This window comes from Cnephaeus nilssonii (assembly GCF_951640355.1).
Source record: "Cnephaeus nilssonii genome assembly, chromosome: 1".
In the NCBI taxonomy this organism is placed as follows: Eukaryota; Metazoa; Chordata; class Mammalia; order Chiroptera; family Vespertilionidae; genus Cnephaeus; species Cnephaeus nilssonii.
This window is the reverse complement of record NC_137072.1, coordinates 86,734,979-86,757,519: the sequence shown is the minus strand read 5'-3', so window position 1 is coordinate 86,757,519 and position 22,541 is coordinate 86,734,979. Positions and strand designations below refer to the sequence as shown.

At 37.9% G+C, this 22,541-nt stretch overlaps 1 protein-coding gene across 4 annotated transcripts in view; it reads left to right on the top strand.

The window, feature by feature from the left end:
- Nucleotides 1-22,541, top strand: part of FIP1L1 (factor interacting with PAPOLA and CPSF1) — a 77,035-nt gene that overhangs the window by 20,361 nt on the left and 34,133 nt on the right. For all 4 annotated transcript variants that reach the window (XM_079771560.1, XM_079771562.1, XM_079771561.1 and 1 more), the window contains 3 exons: nt 5,289-5,398; nt 11,883-11,990; nt 21,134-21,227. In XM_079771560.1, coding sequence (XP_079627686.1) covers nt 5,289-5,398; nt 11,883-11,990; nt 21,134-21,227 — 312 coding nt within the window. The remainder of the gene's footprint in view (nt 1-5,288; nt 5,399-11,882; nt 11,991-21,133; nt 21,228-22,541) is intronic.

Genomic DNA, 22,541 nt, shown 5'->3' with positions numbered 1-22,541 from the left:
ATCACTGGGTCAAAAAGCAGTTTCATTTTTAATTTTTTAAGGAAACTCTACTGTTTTTTACAGTGGCTGCACTAGTCTGCATTCCCACCAACAATGTATGAGGGTTCCCTTTTCTCTACGTTCTTGCCAGCACTTGTTTGTTGATTTATGATGGTAGCCATTCTGGCATGTATGAGGTGATAGGTTATTGTGGTTTTAATTTGCATTTCTCTGATAATTAGTGACATTGAACATTTTTTTTCACATACTTATTTCCATCTGTATGGAGAAGTATCTATTCAGGTCCTTTGCCCATTTTTAATTGGATTGCTTATCTTCCTGGTGTGGAGTTTTAAGTTGTGTATATTTTAGAAATTAACCCCTAATCAGATGTTGTATTGCCTTTTTTTCTTTATACTATTGCTCCTCTATCTTTTTCTTAAAGCAGACCCTTTTACATTTCTTGCAATGCTGGTTCGGTGATCATGAACTCATTTATTAGTCTTTTTTATGTCTGAGAAGCTCTTTATTTCAAATTTTAAATGATAGCTTTTTGGATAGAGTAGTCTTGGATGCAGGTCCTTGTTTTTCATTACTTTGAATACTTCATGCTAATCTCATCTGGCCTGAAGTGTTTCTTGAGAAATCAACTGCCAGCCTTATGGAAACTCACTTGTAGATAATTAACTATCCCTCTTGCTGCCTTTAAGATTCTCTCTTTGTCTTTAACATTTGCTATTTTAATTATGATATGTCTTGGTGTGGGTCTCTTTGGATTCATCTTGATTGGGATTCTGTGTGTTTCCTGAACTTGTGTGACTTTTTGCCTCACCAAGGTAGGGAAGTTTTCTGTCATTTGTTCAAACATATTCTCTGTCCCTTGCTCACTTTCTTCTCTTTCTGGCACCCTTATGATGCTAATGTTTTTACATTTCATGTTGTCCTAACGTGCCCTGAAACTATCCTCATTCTGATTATTTTTCTTTTTTCTGCTGTTTGAATGTTTGTTTTTTATCTTGTCTTCTAAATTGCTGATTCAGTCCTCTGCTTCATCCAACCTACTTTATTCCTTTCAGTATAGTCTTTTTTCTTTTTTGGCCACTTTGGTGTCATTTTAGGAAAATACCTATTTAGTTCTTTGGCCCAGTTTTTAATCATATCTTTTAAAATCCTCACCTGCGGACATGCTTAGAGAAAGGAAGAGGGGTAGAGAGAAAGAAAGGACATCAGTTACCTTCCATACATATCCTGACCAGGGATCCAACCTGCAAACCAGGTATGAGCCATGACCGGGAATCTTTTTGTGCAGAGGATGATGCTCAACCATTCCATCTGGGCCCTTGCAGTGTATTCTTGATGTCATTCTTCATTTCTGACTGGTTATTTTTTATGGTTTGTATGTCCTTTTTCATGTGTTGTAGTTTTCACTAAATTTTTTGAGCATACTTATAACCATTACTTTAAGCTCTGTATCTGATAAATTTCTTGCCTCTATTCCATTTACCTCTTTTTTTTTTTTTTTTTTTTTTTTGAGATTCCTCCTGTTCTTTCAATTGGGACCTGTTTCTTTGTCTCCCCATATGACTGTCTCTTTTTGTTTGTTTCTATGTATTAGATTGAACCACTATGACTCCCCATCTTCATGGTGTGGCCTTAATTAGGTGTCCTTTGGGACCCAGTGGTGCAGTCTCTGATCTCCTGAGCTGTGTGCTCTAGGAATGTCCCTTGTGTGGGTTATGTGGGCTCTCCTTTTGTAATTGGGCCTTGATTGCTGTTGGCCTGTTCATTGTTGGGATCTACCCTCAGGCTGCCTGACTATGAGGCTGAACCCCAGCCACAGCGTGCACCATGCTGTACAGGTGTAGTCTCTTGGTGGTTTCTTCTGCCAGTCTTTCATTATAAGTCTCCTCTTCAGATAGGCTTTAGTTGGTAATTCAAGATGATTATTTCCCTATTTAGTTTTTATTTCCAGCTTGGTTCTGAGTGGAGGTCTGAGCGAGATCCACCTACTCTGTTGCCATCTTGAAACCTTCTATGTGGTTTTCTACTTTTCTTTTTTTCACCTTAACATTATATGACTAATATTTCCCTAGGTTATTAAAGTTTTTAAATAAATAACACTTTAGTTTCATAATCCATTATTTTGGGATTTTAGATACTATCTATAATAATAAAAGTTTAATATGCTAATTAGACTGGACAGCTGAATGACCTTCTGGACATCCTTCTGGAAGAAGCTGCAGTGGTAGGGGCCAAGGCAGAGGCAGTTAGAGGCGATCAGGCAGGCAGGCAGAGGTGGTTAGGGGCGATCAGGCAGGCAGGCAGGCCAGCAGTCCCAGATTACAAGAGGGGTCCCGGATTGCAAGAAGGTTCAGGCCAGGCTGAGGGACCCCCATTCCCATGCACAAATTTCATGCATTGGGCCTCTAGTTTTGTTTATAATGTAAAACTTTTATAAATAATACTGTGTAGGGCAGGTGAAGGAAATTTCACAAAGTAATTTAAATTTTGGTCCAGTGGTAGCATAATTTAGGTAAATATTTAGCTTCTCAAGGTTACAGACTTCAGTCAACTTTTGTTTGTATATGTAAGCTCTGACATGAATTTGTTTTTAGAAAATCAGTCATGGTATCTTACAATCATATGGTAAAATATTAGATCATGTGAAAAAATAGTAGGTTCTGATTAAACAGATTTTGAGTGTGCATAATCCTGAGTGAAATCCTAAAGACAAACAAGTAGATAATGTAAATAAAGGCCATTGTGACTAGGCATAGTAAAGATAAGTTGGGGAGGAATAGAGGAAAACAAGATGGGAGAGGTTTCCAAGGCCCATGCCATGTAAATCTTTCAAGGCCATTATAAGAAGTTTAGCTTTTACTCTTTTAGCATTGGGAAACTATTAGAGAATTTTGAGCAGGGAGAGACATGAATTCATTTATACTTTAATAAGATTGCTTTGACTGTGTATAGAGGATGGAATTAAGACAGATGAGACCAAAGTAGAAATATAAGTTAATTTAGTAGAATGGTTGAGATGTGTCAGTGGGTTTTACCTAGCTTTTAGGAGTGGACATAGTCATGAATGCTTGAGTTTGGTATTTATACTAATAAAAGCCTAGGTGGCCCTTGCGCCCTCGCATCATCACAAGATGGCCGGCAGGGGAGGGCAGTTGTGGGCAATCAGGCCAGCAGGGGAGGGCAGTTGGGGAGGACCAGGCCAGCAGGGGAGGGCAGTTAGGGGCGACCAGGCTGGCAGGGAAGGGCAGTTGGGGGCAACCAGGTTGGCAGGGGAGGGAGTTGGGGACGACCAGGCTGTCAGGGGAGTGCAGTTGGGGGCGATTGGGCTGGCAGGGGAGCAGTTAGACATCAATCAGGCCTTCAGGGAGTGGTAGGGGCGATCAGGCTGGCAGGCAGGCCAGCAGTCCCAGATTGCGAGAGGGATCCCGGATTGCAAGAAGGTTCAGGCCAGGCAGAAGCGGTTAGGGGCAAACAGGCAGGCACGCGAATGGTTAGGAGCCAGAAGTCCTGGATTGTGAGAGGGTGCAGGCTGGGCTGAGGGGACCCGCCCCCCCCCTACCCCCAGTGCCCGAATTTCATGCACCAGGCCTCTAGTATATTATAAAGGTAAAGTTAACATTGGATGTTCATATGTATTGGATAATGGCTAGGTTTTTTTTTGTTTTGTTTTTTGTCTTGAGCAGCTCAGAAAATGATGGTGCCATTTACTTGAGTGATAAAGACTTAGAGAGGATCAGATTGGAGGATAGTGGGAAATCAGTAGTTTTGTTTTGACCTTGTTAAGTTTTGAGATACTCATCAGGCATGTAAGAAGTTGGATATAAATTACTGGAGCTCAGGGGAACAGTTGAGACCATAGTGTCTGACATTCTGTGGAAGAGAAATGCATTTCTTTTTCTGTGTTTTCATAGCATCTTTTATCTCACAGATTCTTTTTTCATAGCATTTATTGTATTGCTCTCATTGTTTTTATGTCTGTCTTTTCCCACAGTCTGGAGTTTTGTTGTATTTCTCTGTGCTGTCTCAGCTTCTGGTACAAATAGATATTTAGTAAATGTGTGATGAATGAGTTATGTTTAGTTCCCATCACTACATTTTGTCAATTTTACCTGTCAAATATCTATCAAATCATTTTTTTTTTCTGATCCTCATCATTCCTCATTAGGTTCAGTGCCTTTTAAATGGATGTTTTTCTTTTAAGCAGTGGAACTCTTTTTTAAAAATAAAATGCCAATGTAAAAACCCTAATTATATGGGGGCACCAATTAGGGATTGCGTTCAGAAGTATTAATAAGAGATCTGACTATAATGGCTCAAATATATAAGTAAAGGTTTCTTTTTCTCACAATGATTATTTGAGAGGTAGATGGTTTCTGGAATTGAATCAGTGGTTTGACTGACTCGGGCAAGGTTTCTGAGATTCTCTTGGCCTTTGCCTCATGGGAAAAGGAGAGTGATGCTGAATTTAGTCTGAACAGGGGCAGTAGAATACAAATAGGCACAAAGTATGGTGTGATGTTATTCAAGTGTAGGGCAACTTGAACTTATTTTGTTTAAATATAATAATTACAGTTTTAAGATAGGAAGGTGAGTATAAAAGCAAGAGTTCATAAAGGAGATTCATTTCACCATTGTAAAGGTGAATAACTGGTTCATACTTAAAGGATCTGATAGGAACAGAAAAGGTGGGACAAATCTGGGAGAAGTTGTGGAATAAGTGTATTGAGAAGATAGAATAAGGAGACAGCTGACTGACTTCCAGCTTGCCAGTGTATAGAACTGGCAGGATATTGATAATGGTGGGAAAATGTGAGGAGTGGTATAGAACTGCAGGAGTAGATCATTAATATTTGTATTATAACAAATCACAGTGTGAATAGAAAATGATCAGAATGGCTAAAATGGCCACTGGTGATTTTCTTAGCTAAAGGGTAGTGAATATAGAAGGGAAATATTGTTCAAAGCTCTTCTTGAACTCTGAAACGTGGAGTGGTAAAGTGGTAATCTAAAGGAATTAAGGAAAGTCCTAAAGAGCTATAGCTTAGTGGACTTTTAAGTGGCATTAATGTGAAATTTTTAGTCGTTGGGAACACTTTGATCCCATAATCTATCTTTGGTGTCTTTCACCTAATACTATTCTAAAATAGGTAAATTTTTATTAAATATCCAGCAATAAAACATTATTTAATTTCAAATCATATGTCACACATTTATTTGAACACCTTCAGTGTATTATTTTTGAGTATTTAATTAAACAACCTAATAACTTTTTTTTTTTTTTTTTTAAGGTACAGCAGGGAAGAACTGGAAATTCCGAGAAGGAAGCAGCACTTCCATCTACAAAAGCTGAGTTTACTTCTCCTCCTTCTTTGTTCAAGAGTGGACTCCCACCAAGCAGGTTAGTGAGATAATTATAACTCAGTTTATTGAAGGCATTGGTATCTTTTCCTTGTGTTAGTGCTATATGAAAGATGAAAGCTCTGAATGTGCTACCAAAGAACTGAAAGCATTCTACTTTGTTTTAGTACAAAATGAATTCTTTTTGAAAAACTTACCTGGGTGTTGGTCCATCTAAAAAAATATAAGTGAGTGAGAAATGAAGTATAGTACTATAGTTATATGTGTGTATACAGACAATTTTACATTCAGGAGAGGTGGTGCTTAGTATCTATACTAATAAAAGGGTAATATGCTAATTAGACCGGTCATCCATCTGGATGTCCTTCCGGACAAAGCCACGGTGGTGGGGGCCCAGGTAGAGGCGGTTAGGGGCAATCAGGCTAGCAGGGGAGAGCAGTTAGGGGCGACTGGGCCGGCAGGGGAGATCAGTAGGGGCGACCAGGTTGGTAGGGGAGAGCAGTAGGGGTGACCAGGCCGGCAGGGGAGAGCAGTTAGGGGGATGAGGCTGGCAGGGGAGAGCAGTTAGGGGGATCAGGCAGGCAGGCAGAGAGGTTAGGGGTGAGGCAGGCAGAGGCGGTTAAGGCGATCAGGCAAGCAGGCAGGTGAGTGGTTATAACCAGTGGTCCCAGATTGGAGGAGGATGTCTGACTGCTCCCGAGGGGTCCCGGATTGGAGAGGGTGCAGGCTGGACTGAGGGACACCCCCCCTCCCCCGCCGCCGTGCACGAATTTCATGCACCAGGCTTCTAATTCTTATATAAAGAATTATTGGACTACCTTAAATCCAGATCTATTCTCCTAAAGGCGTTTTACTGATTTTAGTAACAGATTGTAGAAATTTCAGTCTGGGAGATCTTTCATATTAAAAACATCTTTCTTTGGTTTGTTGTGATAATATCTAACTTTTGTGTTTCTCAAGATATCAATTGTAAGAGGTAAATGTGCTAGAAGATGTCCTTTTAATTTAAACATGACAAATAGCTAGCCTATTAGCAGAAAAATAGTAAAGGATTAGATAAGACTAAGGAAGTTCGATGTTAGCAGTTTAATGTGTTAGATTGACTTAAATCAGTTATTTCTCTGAGCCTGAAAATTAGTTAATAACCCAACTACTACTAGTTTTTAGCCAGATCATTTACCTTTTGTGCTACTTGCTTGTATTTATTTTATACAGTTCTCTGTTTTGTTATTCTGCAATTATGAATTGCTGTAAGAGATTATATTTTATAATATACAAATGCAGGAAGAGACTTTATGTAGTTTAGCCCTGAAATAGAGTTTCTTGAAACTTTTAGCTAAAATTAAATGTCACAAAGCCATTGGAATTTGACTATCTCTTCTCATCTTAACAATTATTAGTCATAGGCATTTCCAAATATAATTATTTAAACTAAATGCAGTTTCATAAAATTTTGGCTAAGAACTTATGATAGCTGAGATATATCGATTCTTTTAATATGTGGTATTCTTTTGTTGTTGTTTTTCATATTTTAAAAGAAGTCAACTTTCATTCATTGAATTTATGGTGTTCTACTGTGTAGTGATATTAAAAGCTTGGACTCTAGAGCCCAAACTTTAAATTCTGGCTCTGTTTACTTACTAGCTGTGTGTCCTTGGGCAGATCTCCTAATCTTGTTCTTTCATTTTCTGATCCATAAAATATAGTAGTAATACTTCCCTTATCGGGTAGTTATGTATATTAAATAGATTAATTTATGTAAAGTATTTTAAAACAGTGGTACATATATACATAGTAAATATATACTCTGGATATAAATCTGCTACTATTATAATTAAACTATTTAAAAATCAATAACAGTTTTTTTGTATTTTGCCTACCTCTCCCCCCTCCCTTTTTTTAAAACTTGGGCCAGATTATGTAGAGCATTATAAGGGCTTTGGCTTTCCTATAAGTGAAATGAATGGGGATTTACCAGCAGATTTTGAGCAGAGGAATGAAATAATCTCCTTTAGGTTTTTAAAGTATCAACTACTATATTAAGATCAGACTACAGATATATTAAGGGCAGAATCTGGAAGGCCGGTTAGAAGGTTGTAACGATTATCTACGCAAGAGATAATGGTAACGTGGACCAATGTAATAATGGTGCAGATGATGAGAAATAGCCAAATATTGGATACATTTCAAGAGGTATAAAAGATTGTGTACATCTTTTATACTGAGATGGAAATGACTACAGGAGGGGTAACTTTTGCATGGAGAAGACTGAAAGTTCACTTTAGGACATAGTAAAATTGAGATGCCTATTAGATATGCAAGTGGAGAATTTATGTAGCAAGTACATAATGTGGATCTGGAGTAGATGTGAAAGGTATTATGGGCTGAAGATACAAATTTGGGAGTGACCAGTGTTTAAATAATATGAGATGAAACTGAATCAGATTACAGAAGAGGTAAATATTGATAGAGAAGTGGTGCTTTGAGGCACTCTGAGGTCAGAAAAATAAGGATGAGCCAGAAAGAGGAAGACGAGTAGAGAAGAATGATTAGTGAAGTTGGAAGCAAACCCAGTGTATATCTTGAAAAGGGTCCATTTCAAAGTAGGAGGAGTGATTAACCATTAAATAATACTTACTAAGAAGAAGAATACTGAGAATGACTTTTGGATTTTAAAGTGCAAGGGTCATTAGTGATCCTGCCCAGAATCATTTTCAGTGGATATAAGGTGAAGATTTGGAAAAAAAAAGTTTATTTTTCTGTTTTCTTTTGTTTTTTATTCAAGAGAGAATGGGAAGAGAGGAATTAGAATGAGAAAATAGGGATAATTTTTTTTTTTTTGAGAGGGGGGCAGTATCTGGAAGGAAATGTGGGGTCAGCAGAAAGCTTTTTTTCAAATGAAAGAAATTACAACGTATTTGTACACTTAGAGGAATGAGTTACTAGAGAATGGACAGTTGTTAGAACAGTGACCTTAAGGTCAGAGAGGATGGGATGTAGTATGCAAGTGGAGAGCTTAGCCTTAAGAAGGAGCATGGACAATTCACTCATAATAACAGAAGCGTAAGTAGGATATGGTGAAGGCACTGGGTAGATAATGGTGATGGGAACAACTGAAAATTCTCTTGTTATTGCTTCAGTGTTTTCTCAGCAGCAGAGATATACAGGCTTATCTGGTAAAAGTGAGGATTTGTGGAAGGCGTGTTCAGTGTTTGAGAAGAGAAGAGGAAGTCTGAAGTAGTCATTTGGAGGTGAATAAACTAGGGGAAAGGAGTAGGATTTCTAGGCGGTATCTGTAAGGAAATGTGGAGTCAAGAGAGTACTTGATTTTCAAGATGGGAGAAATTACAGCATTATATATGCTGATAGGAATGAGTTAGTAAAGTGAAAAATTGATGACATGGAGGAAGAGATAACATTTCCAGCTTTTCTTGAGGTTAATGGCCATGGGTTTATAATAAGTCATCTTGCTCTGGTGTGTTTCTCTTGCCCTTGTTAGGTATTCATGTGTTTATGAAGAGTAGCTACTGTTGGATTTTACAGAGGTTGAGATTATATCAGGGGATAGGCAGGGACAAGCAAGGTGAGAGTGTACTTGAGGGAGGGAGTGTCATGATGGACCATGGATCTAAGGAGAGATGGGAGACAGTGGTGGGTAAGGGACAGTGTAAAGGAAATGAAGAAATGATAGAAAAATTACCAGTTTTACTAAAAAAAAAAAAAAAGGATAATTACCAACACAATCTATAGAAACATACCTAGCATGTTACTTTTGTATGTAAAGAATAGTACCCATTTTTAATTAGGAAAGTTTGTTTTCTGGATTCTTCTTCTGTTTTCTGGTCAAAAGGATTTTAGTATCCATTATCTTAACTCATTATTTCTCTTATATTTATTAATTGGCATTCTATTTTAAAAATGAGCTTTCTCATCTCTCAGACTTACATTTTTCAGTCATACGTATTTTTATTTTATGCATGAGAGAGAGCATGTATGTGGCTTTTTTGTATGTGTGGTATATAAACTACATATATGATTCATATATACTGTAATTAATATTCATACTCAAATTGTTCCAGATTTGGTCCAGGGGAGCCTCTTCAAACTAGCTCCTGTTATCTGTTGATATGTCCCCTCCTTTTTTTGGAATTTTTTTATTTTTATATTTTGGCATGACCAGATGTTCCAGGCTTATCTTGTAACTTCCCTACCCCTTCCCTGGAAGTAGCCATTTCTTAAAGGCACTCTGATGCCTTTTAGTGGGAAATGGTCATTAGAAAACAACATCTTGCCACTGTTTATGCTCATTCCTACTGGGGTGTTCTTATTTCCAGATCTTTTCAGCACCCAGAGCTAGAAAAAAAAAAAAACCCAAGCAATTTCAATATGAAATTGCCATGTGTATATTCTATTTAGAAATTTTAATTATACAATCACCATGGTTTTTCCCCCAATATTTGACACTACAGGTTTCTACTTTTCTTTTTCTAGTGCATTTCCCCTTTCCTGCAGTGAAAACCTAGTTTCCAACAACTTCAATATTTCTCATTTGCTTCATTTTATAATACACACAAAATACATTAGAACATCTACACCTACCATTACAAAACTAAGAGTTCAAGATATCTTTGCAATTCTTTTTTTTAGATTGAGGGTATATAGTCAAAATACTGTGTTCGAAAGTTGCCTTCAGAGTGATTATATTAATCATTTAAAAATATAACTTGATCTATTGCTTCTGTTTGTATTCAGTATTAGCATTTCTTTTCCTTCATGCTTATTGACATGCTTGCTTTTTACATACATATGACATTTAATGTAGTTTCAAAGCAAGGCTATTCAAAGTATACTAAAATTTGTCACTCTTTCTCCTATTTCTTTCACTTCTGTCAATAATCAGTTTCATTTTATTTCATTTCTGGTTTATTCTTTGTGTTGTTTTTATACATAAACAGATACATAAATATATATATATTTTAGAATCTTTGAAAGAATAAATGACTTTGAAATGAATTTTTATGAAATATTTAGTGTAGGTTTTTATGAAACATATCAGTGTTACTGTTAACTGGCTACTCTAACAATACTTATACCTTATTAAAGAATTTAGGAGGGGAAGAATATGGGGAAAGAAATACCAAAATTTTGAATAAGATTTTGTGAAACTGAATAAATTAATGTTATCTATAACTAGAGGCCCATTGCACAAAGAGATTCATGCAATAGACCTTCCTTCCCTTGGCTTCTAGCACCGGTTTTCCTCCGGCACCCGGGACCCAGGCCTTTGCTCCAGCTGGAGTCTGCCTCCTTTGCTGCATACTCTGGCCAGAGTCTGCCGCCTTCGTCTTCGCTGCAGGCTCCAGCCAGAGTCTGCCACCTTTGTCTTCGCTGCAGACTCTGGCCAGAGTCTGCCGTCTCCATCTTCACTGCAGACTCATGCCAGAGTCTGCCATCTCCGTTTTCACTGCAGACTCAGGTAGGAGTCTGCCGTCTTCCATCTTCGTCTTCGCTGCAGACTCCCGAGTCTGCAGTCTTTGTCTTTGCTGCGGCTGGAGTGCCACTCTTGTAGATCCCTTTGCCCCCTGCCCTCCCTCTCATAGCAGGCATCCTGCCCCACCCGGCCACTCTGCGCCTGGAGCAGCTGGGCGGCCGCCATCTTTGTCCTTCTAATTTGCATATTCCCTCCTGATTGGCTGGTGGGCGTAGCAGAGTGATGGTCAGTTTGCATGTTTCTCTTTTATTAGTGTATACAATAAAAGCGTAATATGCTAATTAGACTGGGCAGCCGAACGACATTCCAGACGAAGCCGCAGTGGCGGGGGCTGAGGCAGAGGCAATCAGGGGCAATCAGGTAGGCAGGCAGGCAGGCAGTTGGGGTGATCAGGCAGGCAGGCAAGCAGTTAGGGGTGATCAGGCAGGCAGGCAGAGTGGTTTAGGGGCAATCAGGCAGGCAGGCAGAGTGGTTAGGGGCTATCAGGCAGGCAGGTGAGCAGTTAGGGGCCAGATTGCTAGAGGGATGTCTGACTGGTGGTTTAGGCCTGATCTGCAGTGGGATCGGGCCTAAACTGGCAGTTGGACATCCCCCGATTGGTCCCGGATTGTGAGAGGGTGCAGTCCAGGTTGACAGGCCCTCCCCCACCCCCACCCCCCTGCACGAATTTCGTGCACTGGGCCTCTAGTTAATTCATAAAGGCTCAGAAATTTATTTCTCAGCTACATGTTACAACCTGAAGAAAGTATTGGTGCTTTTCTGCATTTTCACATGGTACCATCTATGTTAAATATTTTAAAAAATATTCTAGAATTAATAAAATGTTGATGACATGTCTATATTTAAACACCGTTAGCTGTCTTACCACAGCAAATATTTTATGTGACTTGAAGAGAATAATACTATAGGAACATAATTAAGGATTTTAGAAAAATCGTGTTGAGAGCGGGGGGGGGGGGGGGGGGGACGGAACCAGGGAGGGGTCAGAGGCAACAATATATAAGAAAAAAACATAGACAATTTATCTCACCAGAAACAGCACCTCTTCTCAGTCCCAGACAAGTTCTGCCTCCAGAAAAGCCAATTCAAGCGTTGGGAAGTGGCAGGATCGATATGGGAGGGCCGAATCACCTGATCTAAGGTAAGGCTATTTATAAACATTGGATACTCTCTGATGTTTAGATCATCAGTGTGGTCTTATTGGTAAGATGATAAATTTCTATTAGACTGTGCCATATTTTTACTCCCTGAGTTTTTATTTCTTAGCATAGTATTGAGGGCTTAAATTGCTTTATAAATAAGGCCTTAGCACCTCATGTAATGCTTCTCATTTCTCCAGCCTTTTAAAAAAAATTATCTTTATTGTTGAAAATATTATAAATATCCCCCCTTTTCTCCTTCATTGACCCCCCTCCTCCCCCACATCTGCCCCCCACACCCCCGCACTCCCCCTCCCCGCCCAGGCCTTCATCACACTATTGTCTATGTCCATGGGTTATGCATATATGCATATAACTCCTAGGGTTATCTTTCCCTACCCCCTCCCCAAATGCAACTGTGCTAATGGGTGCTCAGTAAATGTTTTTCTCCCCCTTGCTGCAGGTTTAATTCTTCTTTCTCATAATGCACCCTGTTAAAAATCCCTCGGTGCTTTTCACTCTTTGTTGGAGAAAATTTACTTTCTGTGTTAGTATTTAGGAGCTATAAAATTGGACTCCACTGACTCTTTCCAACCTTTATATCCCAACTGCAGTGAATAAATCTGCTAATAGGAAGTGGTCTCCAGCTATCCTAGGAAATGCTATTTCCCTTATTGTTGCTATGCTTTTTCTCATGATCCACCCATCATAAAATTTTGGTTTGTGTTCTAAATCTTAAATTTACAGTGTCTACAGCCCTGGATGGTATTGTAAACTCTCTGAGCCTGTAAAATGGGAATAATAATGTCTATCCTAAGGGACATAGTGAGAAGCAAATATGTTAGGGTATAAAAGTGCAATGCCAACAGTAATAAGTCTGAGCAATTATACTTAACTTGACTTAGAAATATAGACTAAGATACCTTCCTCATTTGCCATTTGAAGTCTTAAACAATGATGGTATATTGGGGGACGGGGAAAGTATTATGTTCTTGTTATAGAATTTTAAGCTTTCTTCCTGGGCAGCTTGATATTATGTGCTTTTTTTTCCTTTTTAAATAAATCTTTATTGTTCAGATTATTACAGTTGTTCCTCTTTTTATGTGCTTTTAATTATTTTCACTTACAGACTTTAAAAAAATGTAAATTATGATTAGATATCTTTGATTATAACATCTAAAAGAAAAGCAGAGAGAGGAAAGAAACATCAAAATTTTATTTTCTTTTTTTGGAGGGACTTCATTATATATTCCTCATGAGTAATAGGAATTTCTAGTCAACTTTCTTTGATAGGATTTCTTGTTAGGAGAAAATAAGCTTAGACATTCTCAAAAGTGGGTATTTGTCTCAAGGTCAAAAATATTGTCAACTTTTTAAAGGCTATCTTAACTATAAGTATAGTAGTTTGTGCAGATAGAAATATACAGGGTGGGATAAAAGTAGGTTTACAGTTGTGAGTATACAAAACTGACAACTTATTCTTATATTATTATTTATTATTATATTATTTTCATTCAAGTAACTATAAACCTACTTTTGTCCCACCCTGTATTATCTATATTCTTAGAATAGTATCAATTGCATGTGTTGCTTTAACAGGTTATAGCAACTTACTATTATTTTAAAAGTACCAATTGACACTTGTTCAGATATATTATATACAGTATTGATTAGTCTTAGTTTTTATGTTTTATATTTCATATTTTTTTTTATTGATTTTTAGAGGGAGAGAGAGAGAAAAAAAAACAACACACGTTGCTTCATTGTTCCACTTATTTATGCATTCATTGGGTGTTTCTTGTATGTGTCCTGACCAGGGATCTAACCCACAACCTTAGTGTATCAGGATGATTGTCTAACCAACTGAGTTAGCTGGGCAGGGCCTTCATCTTAGGTTTTTTTAAAAATATATTTTATTGATTTTTTACAGAGAGGAAGGGAGAGGGATAGAGAGCTAGAAACATCGTTGAGAGAGAAACATCGATCAGCTGCCTCCTGCACACCCCCCACTGGGGATATGCCCGCAACCAAGGTACATGCCCTTGACCAGAATCGAACCTGGGACCCTTCAGTCCGCAGGCCGACACTCTATCCACTGAGCCAAACTGGTTAGGGCCATCTTAATTTTTTAAGACCAAAATTCTGCTTGAAGAAACAATGGAAATTTCAAGAGTCATTTGAAACAAAGGAAAGTTAGATCTGACAAGTGTGGAGTGGAATCTATAGTCTATGAATCTTTCCACCTTTAGTATTTCTGTGGAACCCAAAAGTTTAATGGCAGTGCTTATATTGTAATTTATATATATAGTAACTAATTGCATTATTATAGCACATAGCACATAACGAAACACTGGATTTATATTTAATCTGTTCAATGATGTGGAAAAGCAATTTACTGATCTGAAAAGGGCCAGACAATAAGAGCTTTCATTTTCATCATGCTACTATTGGTAATGAATCAGCTATTTTTTGTATGTAAAGAATAACTATCTTCTTAAACTTATAGCTGTTTCATGACATAAAACAGATTTGGATATTAGATTTGATTTTGTGCACATGTGAATTAAGGACAGTTCCCTAAAATCTCTAGGCCTGTTTCTACATTTGTAAAATAATAGAGCTCTAGGTTGTGCTATCTGGAAGGCCTTATTAATCCTGAAATTTTATTTTCTGGCTGGTCCCTGGTTTACATGGAAAATGAGATCTGAGAGATTAGGGAATTTGGCCAAATTCATGGCTAATTAAGAGGCAAAGTCAGGGCTATAGTCCTATGTTTTCGGCCTTTAATATCTGCAATTCAGGCAAGTTGACTCGTAAGCAGAAACATAGAAATACTTTAAAAATCCATTATTTTTAATGTAACTTTAAACTTCACATTTGTTTCTTTTGCTAATATTATTTTAACATCTGGAAATCCTTTTATATCAATCATTTGGCTTAGAATTTTTTTACTTAAAATAGTTGCTTTTGATACCGTAGATTTTTCTTCAAATAAGATAGTTTACAGAGGAAATATTCTCAGATCTGAAAGTGATACATTGCAGTACTTACACTATATGATCCATCTCCTACCCACCATAAAAAAGACACCTTGGAATCAAAACTATTCATTCTGGTTTTGTGATTAGTCTCAGGGAATGTAGGTAGTAATAAATTTGAGGCTGTACTTTTCCACATGTTTTATGTTATTGAAAATTAAAAATAAAACCTCTAGATAAAAGGTAATTTTCTTTTTTTAAATGGTACCACACACACACACACTTTCTTATGAGATAGAAAATGAGATTCCAGCTCTTAATTAATGTGGAGTATTTTTTGAAGTATTGTTTACTTTGTAAAGAGCAATTAAATAATGGTTGAGATCCTTTTCATAAGTTACTATACAGTAAAAACTCGATATAATGGGCTAATTTGGATGAGAGAGGTGTTGTTAAAGCTGAAGTCATAAAGTAGGGTTTCCAAACGTATGTTTAAAAATTGACAAATTAGTTTACCTGTTTTTACTTATGTAGACATGTTTGTGTAATTGTAATTAAGTATGTATGAAAAGTTGAGTTTTACAGAAAAGTTTTCTGTATGTATTACTGTAATTTTAAATTTATACTGAATAGGTCTAGTAAATGCGTGCATTCACAAGTCACCGTGAGTAAACAAATGCACACAGCTGAGGCATGGCTTCACGCAAAATTGCTGTAGAAAGTCATGCCACGTGACAACAGAACCATCACCACGCAAGATAAGATGTAATCACGTGCTAATCATTCTCCAAACATTGTTTCTGAGTGGTTACTCTTGGATTTAAATATATAGACTAGTTGTAGACATGTAATATTTATGTCAGCAAAATTGCTACAGTGTTTTTTCTAACATATGGCCTATTTTCTGAAATTTGTTAAAAATAATTAATAACAAAAAAATAACCTGTTAATTTAATTACTAATATAAGCAAATCTTGCTTAAAAGCATTTAAAAATTAACCGGGTGTTAATTTTCACATATACCATATGGACTAGAAATTTTGTTAAATCCGAAGTACATTAAATGGAGGTCCGCAAAAATCACGGTTTACTGTGCTTGGTGTCTCGGGCTTCTGTCATTCTTGTTCTTATAGAAAACAGTATTTTTCAAACTTTGTTTATTAGTGTTCTGCAAGCTAACTATGTGTACATAACAATGGCATTTTATTGGTGCAACTTTCTGTTATCAGATTTGTAATTTGTAAAGCCAATTAGAAGAATGAAACCGTTTTAGTGAACACAGTATGAAATTGGCAATATGAATGATTACTATACTTATCCTAATGTTCAGTTTATTTCTTTGTTTTGTTTTCATTTTATAATATCAAATTCTGATTTTCTTAGGTAATTAGTTACAGATCCAATATTGTTTTGTTAAGTTTGTTTATCAATGTCAGTGCTTTTTAACTGATCCGGATTCTTGAAAGAGGAATAGTAAAATTGTTTTTTGATGTAGAACCACTCATCTATTTAAATGTGCTTGCATTCTTATAATAGACAAACATTGAACTTATAGTAATAAAACTAGATGTTAAGTGAACATTATATTTAAGAGAGACCTTTACATCTGTTCTTACACCAGTTACTATTATGTCTTAATGAAATAATGTACCGAAAAGATGCACCTGTACCTTTGTAGCATTTGATTGATCACTCTGCATATTACTATATTGTGCAGCTTATAAGATTTTATGTGATGAGACATATGAAGGCTTTGTTTTTTTAAATATTTTACTGCAGAATATCTTTTCCTCTCAATGATACATTAAAATGAAATTAAGCATAAATATGGTAGATAAAGCTTTATTTCATGCTCTTGCATACAAATGAGCACACTTGACCACCCAATGAACACATTTATATCTTCCAGTGAGTTAAATTTTAGCATCTTTCACCTTTAGGCTTTTACGATTTTTTGTTTGTTTTTAATATAGCTTAAAAAGGAAACATTCAACAAATTCAGGCCCCAGAAAATTAGCATAGAAAATACTTCTTGAAGAAGGGAAAAGTTTTGGAGTTCTTATCTGAGCCTGAATCCTGGTGCTGGTATTTTACTGAACAAAAGAGCCTTTTTCCATATCTGTAAAAATGAAACGAATTGGATGCATACCTTACTTGCAACCTACTTGTGAATTAAATACAGTGGAAACTTGGTTCTCGAACTTAACTACTTTTGGAAGGCTGTTCAAGAAGTGATTTGTTCAAAAACTGAATCATCTTTTTCCATTGAAAATAATGTAAAGTGGATTAATTCCAGACCCCTAAATGATTCCCTGTTTAATCTTTCTTATATACTGTACATGTCTATCTTCTCTTGGCTCTGATTTTGTCACTTAAAATTTCTGTTTTATCTCTGTAAGCAGCTCTTATACCCTTTCTGGTACATCAAAATTACCAAAACACTAGAGGCCCATTGCACGAAATTCATGCATGGGTAGTGTCTCTAGGCCTGTCTGGCGATAAGAGCCAATCTGTGGGGCAACTGGCTGGGCGATGCGGTGTGTGTGGGGGGGGCGGCCCCCACCTTGATCACCTTCTGCAGGGTGATGGGGGGGCGCTGGTACTTGCCTTGGTTGGCCTGGGGCCTGCGGGCTAGGGACAGCTTCTGCATTGAGTGTCTGCCCCCTGGTGGTCAGTGCACGTCATAACGACTGGTCGTTTGACCAGTCATTTCACCATTTGGTCGATTTGCATATTAGGTTTTTATTATGTAGGATATCATTTTAATTTAATTATATTATAGCATCAGAGGTGTTTTCATTTTCATTTGTGCCAGAAGGAAAGGTGGAGTCTCTTGAGAACATTCGCTGCCTATATTACACTGTAGATTTAATGAAACTAGATCTCATGTAATTAGTTTGTCTCTTTCAGCTTTGTGTACTGTATGATTGAGTCCCGTATAAGGAAGATAATCTTGATAGCTACATTAGCTGTCTGCCCTACTGATCAAATTTTTAAGCTCAGTTAAACTTGTGCTGTGTGGAACACAGTATGAAATCCAAGTTATGGAAGATCCTCATTATGAAGCTCTACTACATCTTTTATGTATTGAAATAAAAAGTCCTACATCAAAAACTTACAGAATAATACGGTTGGATACTTTTTTCCAGTAGCATCAGAAACATTGAATTGTTTAATTACTCATCTGTATTACTATGTACTCTATTACTTTAGTACATGCTTATGTATCTTTCATAAAATGTTTCCAAACAAAATGGTAACCTTCACATTTCTGATTAAGGTAAAGTAATTTGTATTTAACAATGCCTGGGCAAAGCCCAGCTGGAGTCAGCAGGTCACTATTCGATTCTGATCAGGGCACAATCCCCAGTAGGGGGCATGCAGGAGACAGCTGATCAGAGATTCTCTTTCATCATTGATGTATCTATATCTTTCTCCTTCTTTCCTTTCTGAAATCAATAAATATATATATTTTAAAATGCCTGGGCAAGGAAGTGTTATTTTTGTGGAAATGTAAGGAATTAAACATTTCCGGACTCCCTCTAGAGATATGTATTTGTTAAGGTTAATTTCTCATTTGTATGTTTTTAGAAGTATAGTATTTGCCATTGTGGATCTCTAGAAATGAAATAATCCATTTAAAGCTGAAAAAAAATAGACTTTTCTGATCATATTTAAAATAAACTTTAAGAGATATAGTACTCCTATATGCTGCAGAGGTTTTGAAAGCAGAAGTTCATCGAAATCCATGGTGAAAGATTATAGAAATATTTCTCTCTGGCACATAATTAGAATAAATAATCTAAATTTAATTTTTGCTACTTTCAACAATTTGGAAAATTTACAATCCAAATTGAAAATTCAAACAAATTTATGAGAATTGTTCTTGATTGGAATAAATTTAAGAAGATGGAGAGGGGGGAGAATCCAGCAATTGAGAGTAGAAAGGTATGAAAAAGGAAATCGTAGAAATGAAGATTTTACAGTGAAGTTTATGTAGCAATAAGTTTTAGAGAAATCCTGGCCTCAGAATATATACCTTTATCTGTTAGGATGTGTGAATGTGAGTTGTGTGTATATATCTTTGATAGGAAGTTTATAGTGGGCATAGCTTCATCATTATTTTAAGTTTGGGGGAAGAAATTGGAGCAATATTTATATTAAAGGTATTTGGATTTTTCTAATGCATTCATGCTAGGTTAGTTTCCCAGCTTATTGAAGTGTATAAGTTAAGTAAAATCATTCTTGGTCTTTGAGTTCATGAGGGTACCTAGGAAATCAGTGACAAAGGCATAAAACCAGAAAGGCTTGAACTTTTAAAATAATTTTATTAAAAGTATAGAGAATGGGTGGTAAGTGGGCAAGATGGTAAGTGGGAGTTGACTGTGTAGTTGAAGACATTTCAAATGTCATTATATACTTTCTATAGGGCTATTTTGTTCTTGTGAACATAAAATTATGAGGCTTTTCAAGCTTTACTTGAGACAAATTTATACCAACTCTTGATTTTCCAGAAGTCTTATATTTCTCAAAGGCCAGTTATCTTTCTGGAAGGCAGCAGGACTCAAGGGAAGGGTCTGTCTGTATGCTTTAGAATCAGACACAAGTTTGAAAAAGTTAGTTTTGCCATTTAAATGTTGCTGCGGTCAGTGACATTACTCTGGGCCCTAGCTTTATAATATCTAACAAGAATACAGTAGTTTTTTAAGTTAAGGATTATTGTGAAGTTTAGGCAAAATAAATACCATTCAACAAATGGTAGCTGCTGTTTTTAGTCATTTTAGGAACCTAACTCTGGTAATTGTGGAAGGATATATGGTACTTTGGTGGTTCTAACTTTATAAGTTTCTTTTTTTTCTTTTTTATTAACCCTCACCCTATGATATTTTTCCATTGATTTTTAGAGAGAGTAGAAGGGAGTGGAAGAGACAGAGAGAAGCATCGATGTGAGAGGGACACATCGATTGGTTGCCTCTGCATGCACCCCAGCCAGGGCCTGGGGCTGGAGCCTGCAACCGAGGTGTGTGTCCTTGACTGGAACCAAACCCGGAACCCTTTAGTCTGCAGGCCGACGCTCTACCCACTGAGCAATACCAGCAAGACCTACTTTTATAAGCTTTTAAAGGTAGAATTGTTTATAACAAATACAGATGAAGAGAAATTAATCTAATTTGCATTAATTTTCATTGCCTGTTCCTACAAGTTCTTTATCTGAAGCATTTATACTTCTATGAAGTCCTTAACTATACTAAATGGCTTTTAACATTTAAAAAATTTTTTTAACTTACTAGATTTACCTGTTGAATTTGCAGCATTTTATGGTAGACAATTTTCCATCTACTCATATACTTTAATGGATTATAAATACAATTGGAGGTGTGGCAGACATGAGTTTTTCTATCTAAAGGCAAGTTATCAGAAATGCAAAACTGGTTCCCTTTTTGTGCTTTCTAATGCTCGGAATAAGTCACTGAGGAAGATATCCTGTGTGTATCAAAATAAATATTTTCCGGCCCTTTTGGGGAATTTCTAAAAGTTTCTGTAATAGAACTGTATTATGTGTTATAATTATAGTGGCACAAAAATTTTTTTTTTAAAAAATATATTTTATTGATTTTTTACAGAGAGGAAGAGAGAGGGATAGAGAGTTAGAAACATCGATGAGAGAGAAACATCGATCAGCTGCCTCTTGCATACCCCCTACTGGGGATGTGCCCGCAACCAAGGTACATGCCCTTGACCGGAATCGAACCTGGGACCTTTCAGTCCGCAGGCCGACGCTCTATCCACTGAGCCAAACCGGTTTCGGCTAGTGGCACAAAATTTTTATTTCCATTTGTTTAGCATTTATTACCTGATTCAATTCCACAAGGATAAATTCATTTGGATACTATTAAAAAATAGTGCATTTAGAAGAAAACCTATAAAAATATTTAAATCTGACAACATCATTGGATGTGTTGGCATAAGTTTATTAATAAGATTTTGTGTTTATGATAGCAGATTAAGGAAATCTAATTCAGTGAAGTGTTTTCAGTGTGTATTGTAAGCTGATTTTATTTTAAAGTACATTGCAAAGGGTTTTAGATTTATTTCTCACTTGCTATTTGGTTATTTTTAACCATCTAATTAGGTGAAAGTGAATTGATTGAATTTTTATGTTACAGGAGATTACCTGGGTCAATTGATGTTATTGGTCAGACTATAACCATCAGCCGAGTTGAAGGAAGGCGACGGGCAAATGAAAACAGCAACATACAGGTTTAGTACTTTATTATATTTTTAAATGAAAAATTATATGCATGTTCTAATTTAATTTATCCTATATAATAAAGAGATAATATGCAAGTTGACCATCATGGCCTCGCACAAGATGGCTGCCCATGTGGTCACAAGATGGCCATCCCCATGTGGTCACAAGATGACTGCCACAAGATGGCTCTCAGGGGAGGGCAGTTGTGGACAACTGGGCCGGCAGGGGAGGGCGGTTAGGGGCAACTGGGCCTGCAGGGGAGGGAGGGCAGTTAGGGGCAACCGGGCCTGCAGGGAGGGCAGTTAGGGGTGACCAGGCCTGCAGGGGAGGGCACTTGGGGGGGGGGGACCAAGCCTGCAGGGGAGAGCAGTTGGGGGTGACCGGGCCTGCAGGGGAGGAAGGGCAGTTAGGGGTGACCAGGCCTGCAGGGGAGGGAGATTAGTTAGGGGCGACCGGGCCTGTAGGGGAGGGCAGTTAGGGGTGACTGGGCCTGCAGGGGAGGGCACTTGGGGGGGGGGGAACCAAGCCTGCAGGGGAGAGCAATTGGGGGTGACCAGGCCTGCAGGGGAGGAAGGGCAGTTAGGGGTGACCAGGCCTGCAGGGGAGGGAGATTAGTTAGGGGCGACGGGGTCGGCAGGGGAGGGCAGTTGGGGGCAACTGGGCTGGCAGCGGAGGGCAGTTGGGGGGGGGACCAGGCTGGCAGGGGAGGGCAATTAGGGGCGACCTGGCCTGCAGGGGAGGGAGGGCAGTTGGGGGGGACTGGGCCGGCAGGGGAAGGCAGTTGGGGGCGACTGGGCCAGTAGGGGAGGGCAGTTGGGGTTGACCAGACCTGCAGTGGAGGGCATTTAGGGGTGACCAGGCCGGCAGGGGAGGGCAGTTGGGGGCGACCTGGCCAGCAGGGGAGCAGTTTATGCGTCGATCAGGCTGGCAGGGGAGTGATTAGGGGGTGGTTAGGCTGGCAGGCAGAAGCGGTTAGGGGCAATCAGGCAGGCAGGCAGGCAGGCAGGCAAGCGTTTGGAAGCCAGCAGTCCCGGATTGTGAGAGGGATGTCCCAGATTGGAGAGGGTGCAGGCTGGGCTGAGGGACAAACCTCCTCTCCCCAAGTTCATGAATTTCGTGCACCGGGCCTCTAGTTCAATATATATTCACAGTGCTATGCTATGTGTTGGGTGCACAAAGAGATTTAAGGTATAGAGTCAATCACTCTTTTATTACAAAAGCTGCTCTTTATAACCTTTGGGGTTTTTTATTTTTTTAGTAAGAAATTTTTTATTGTTATAATGTATGGCTTCATTGGACAAAAAGAGGAAAATATTGGGAAA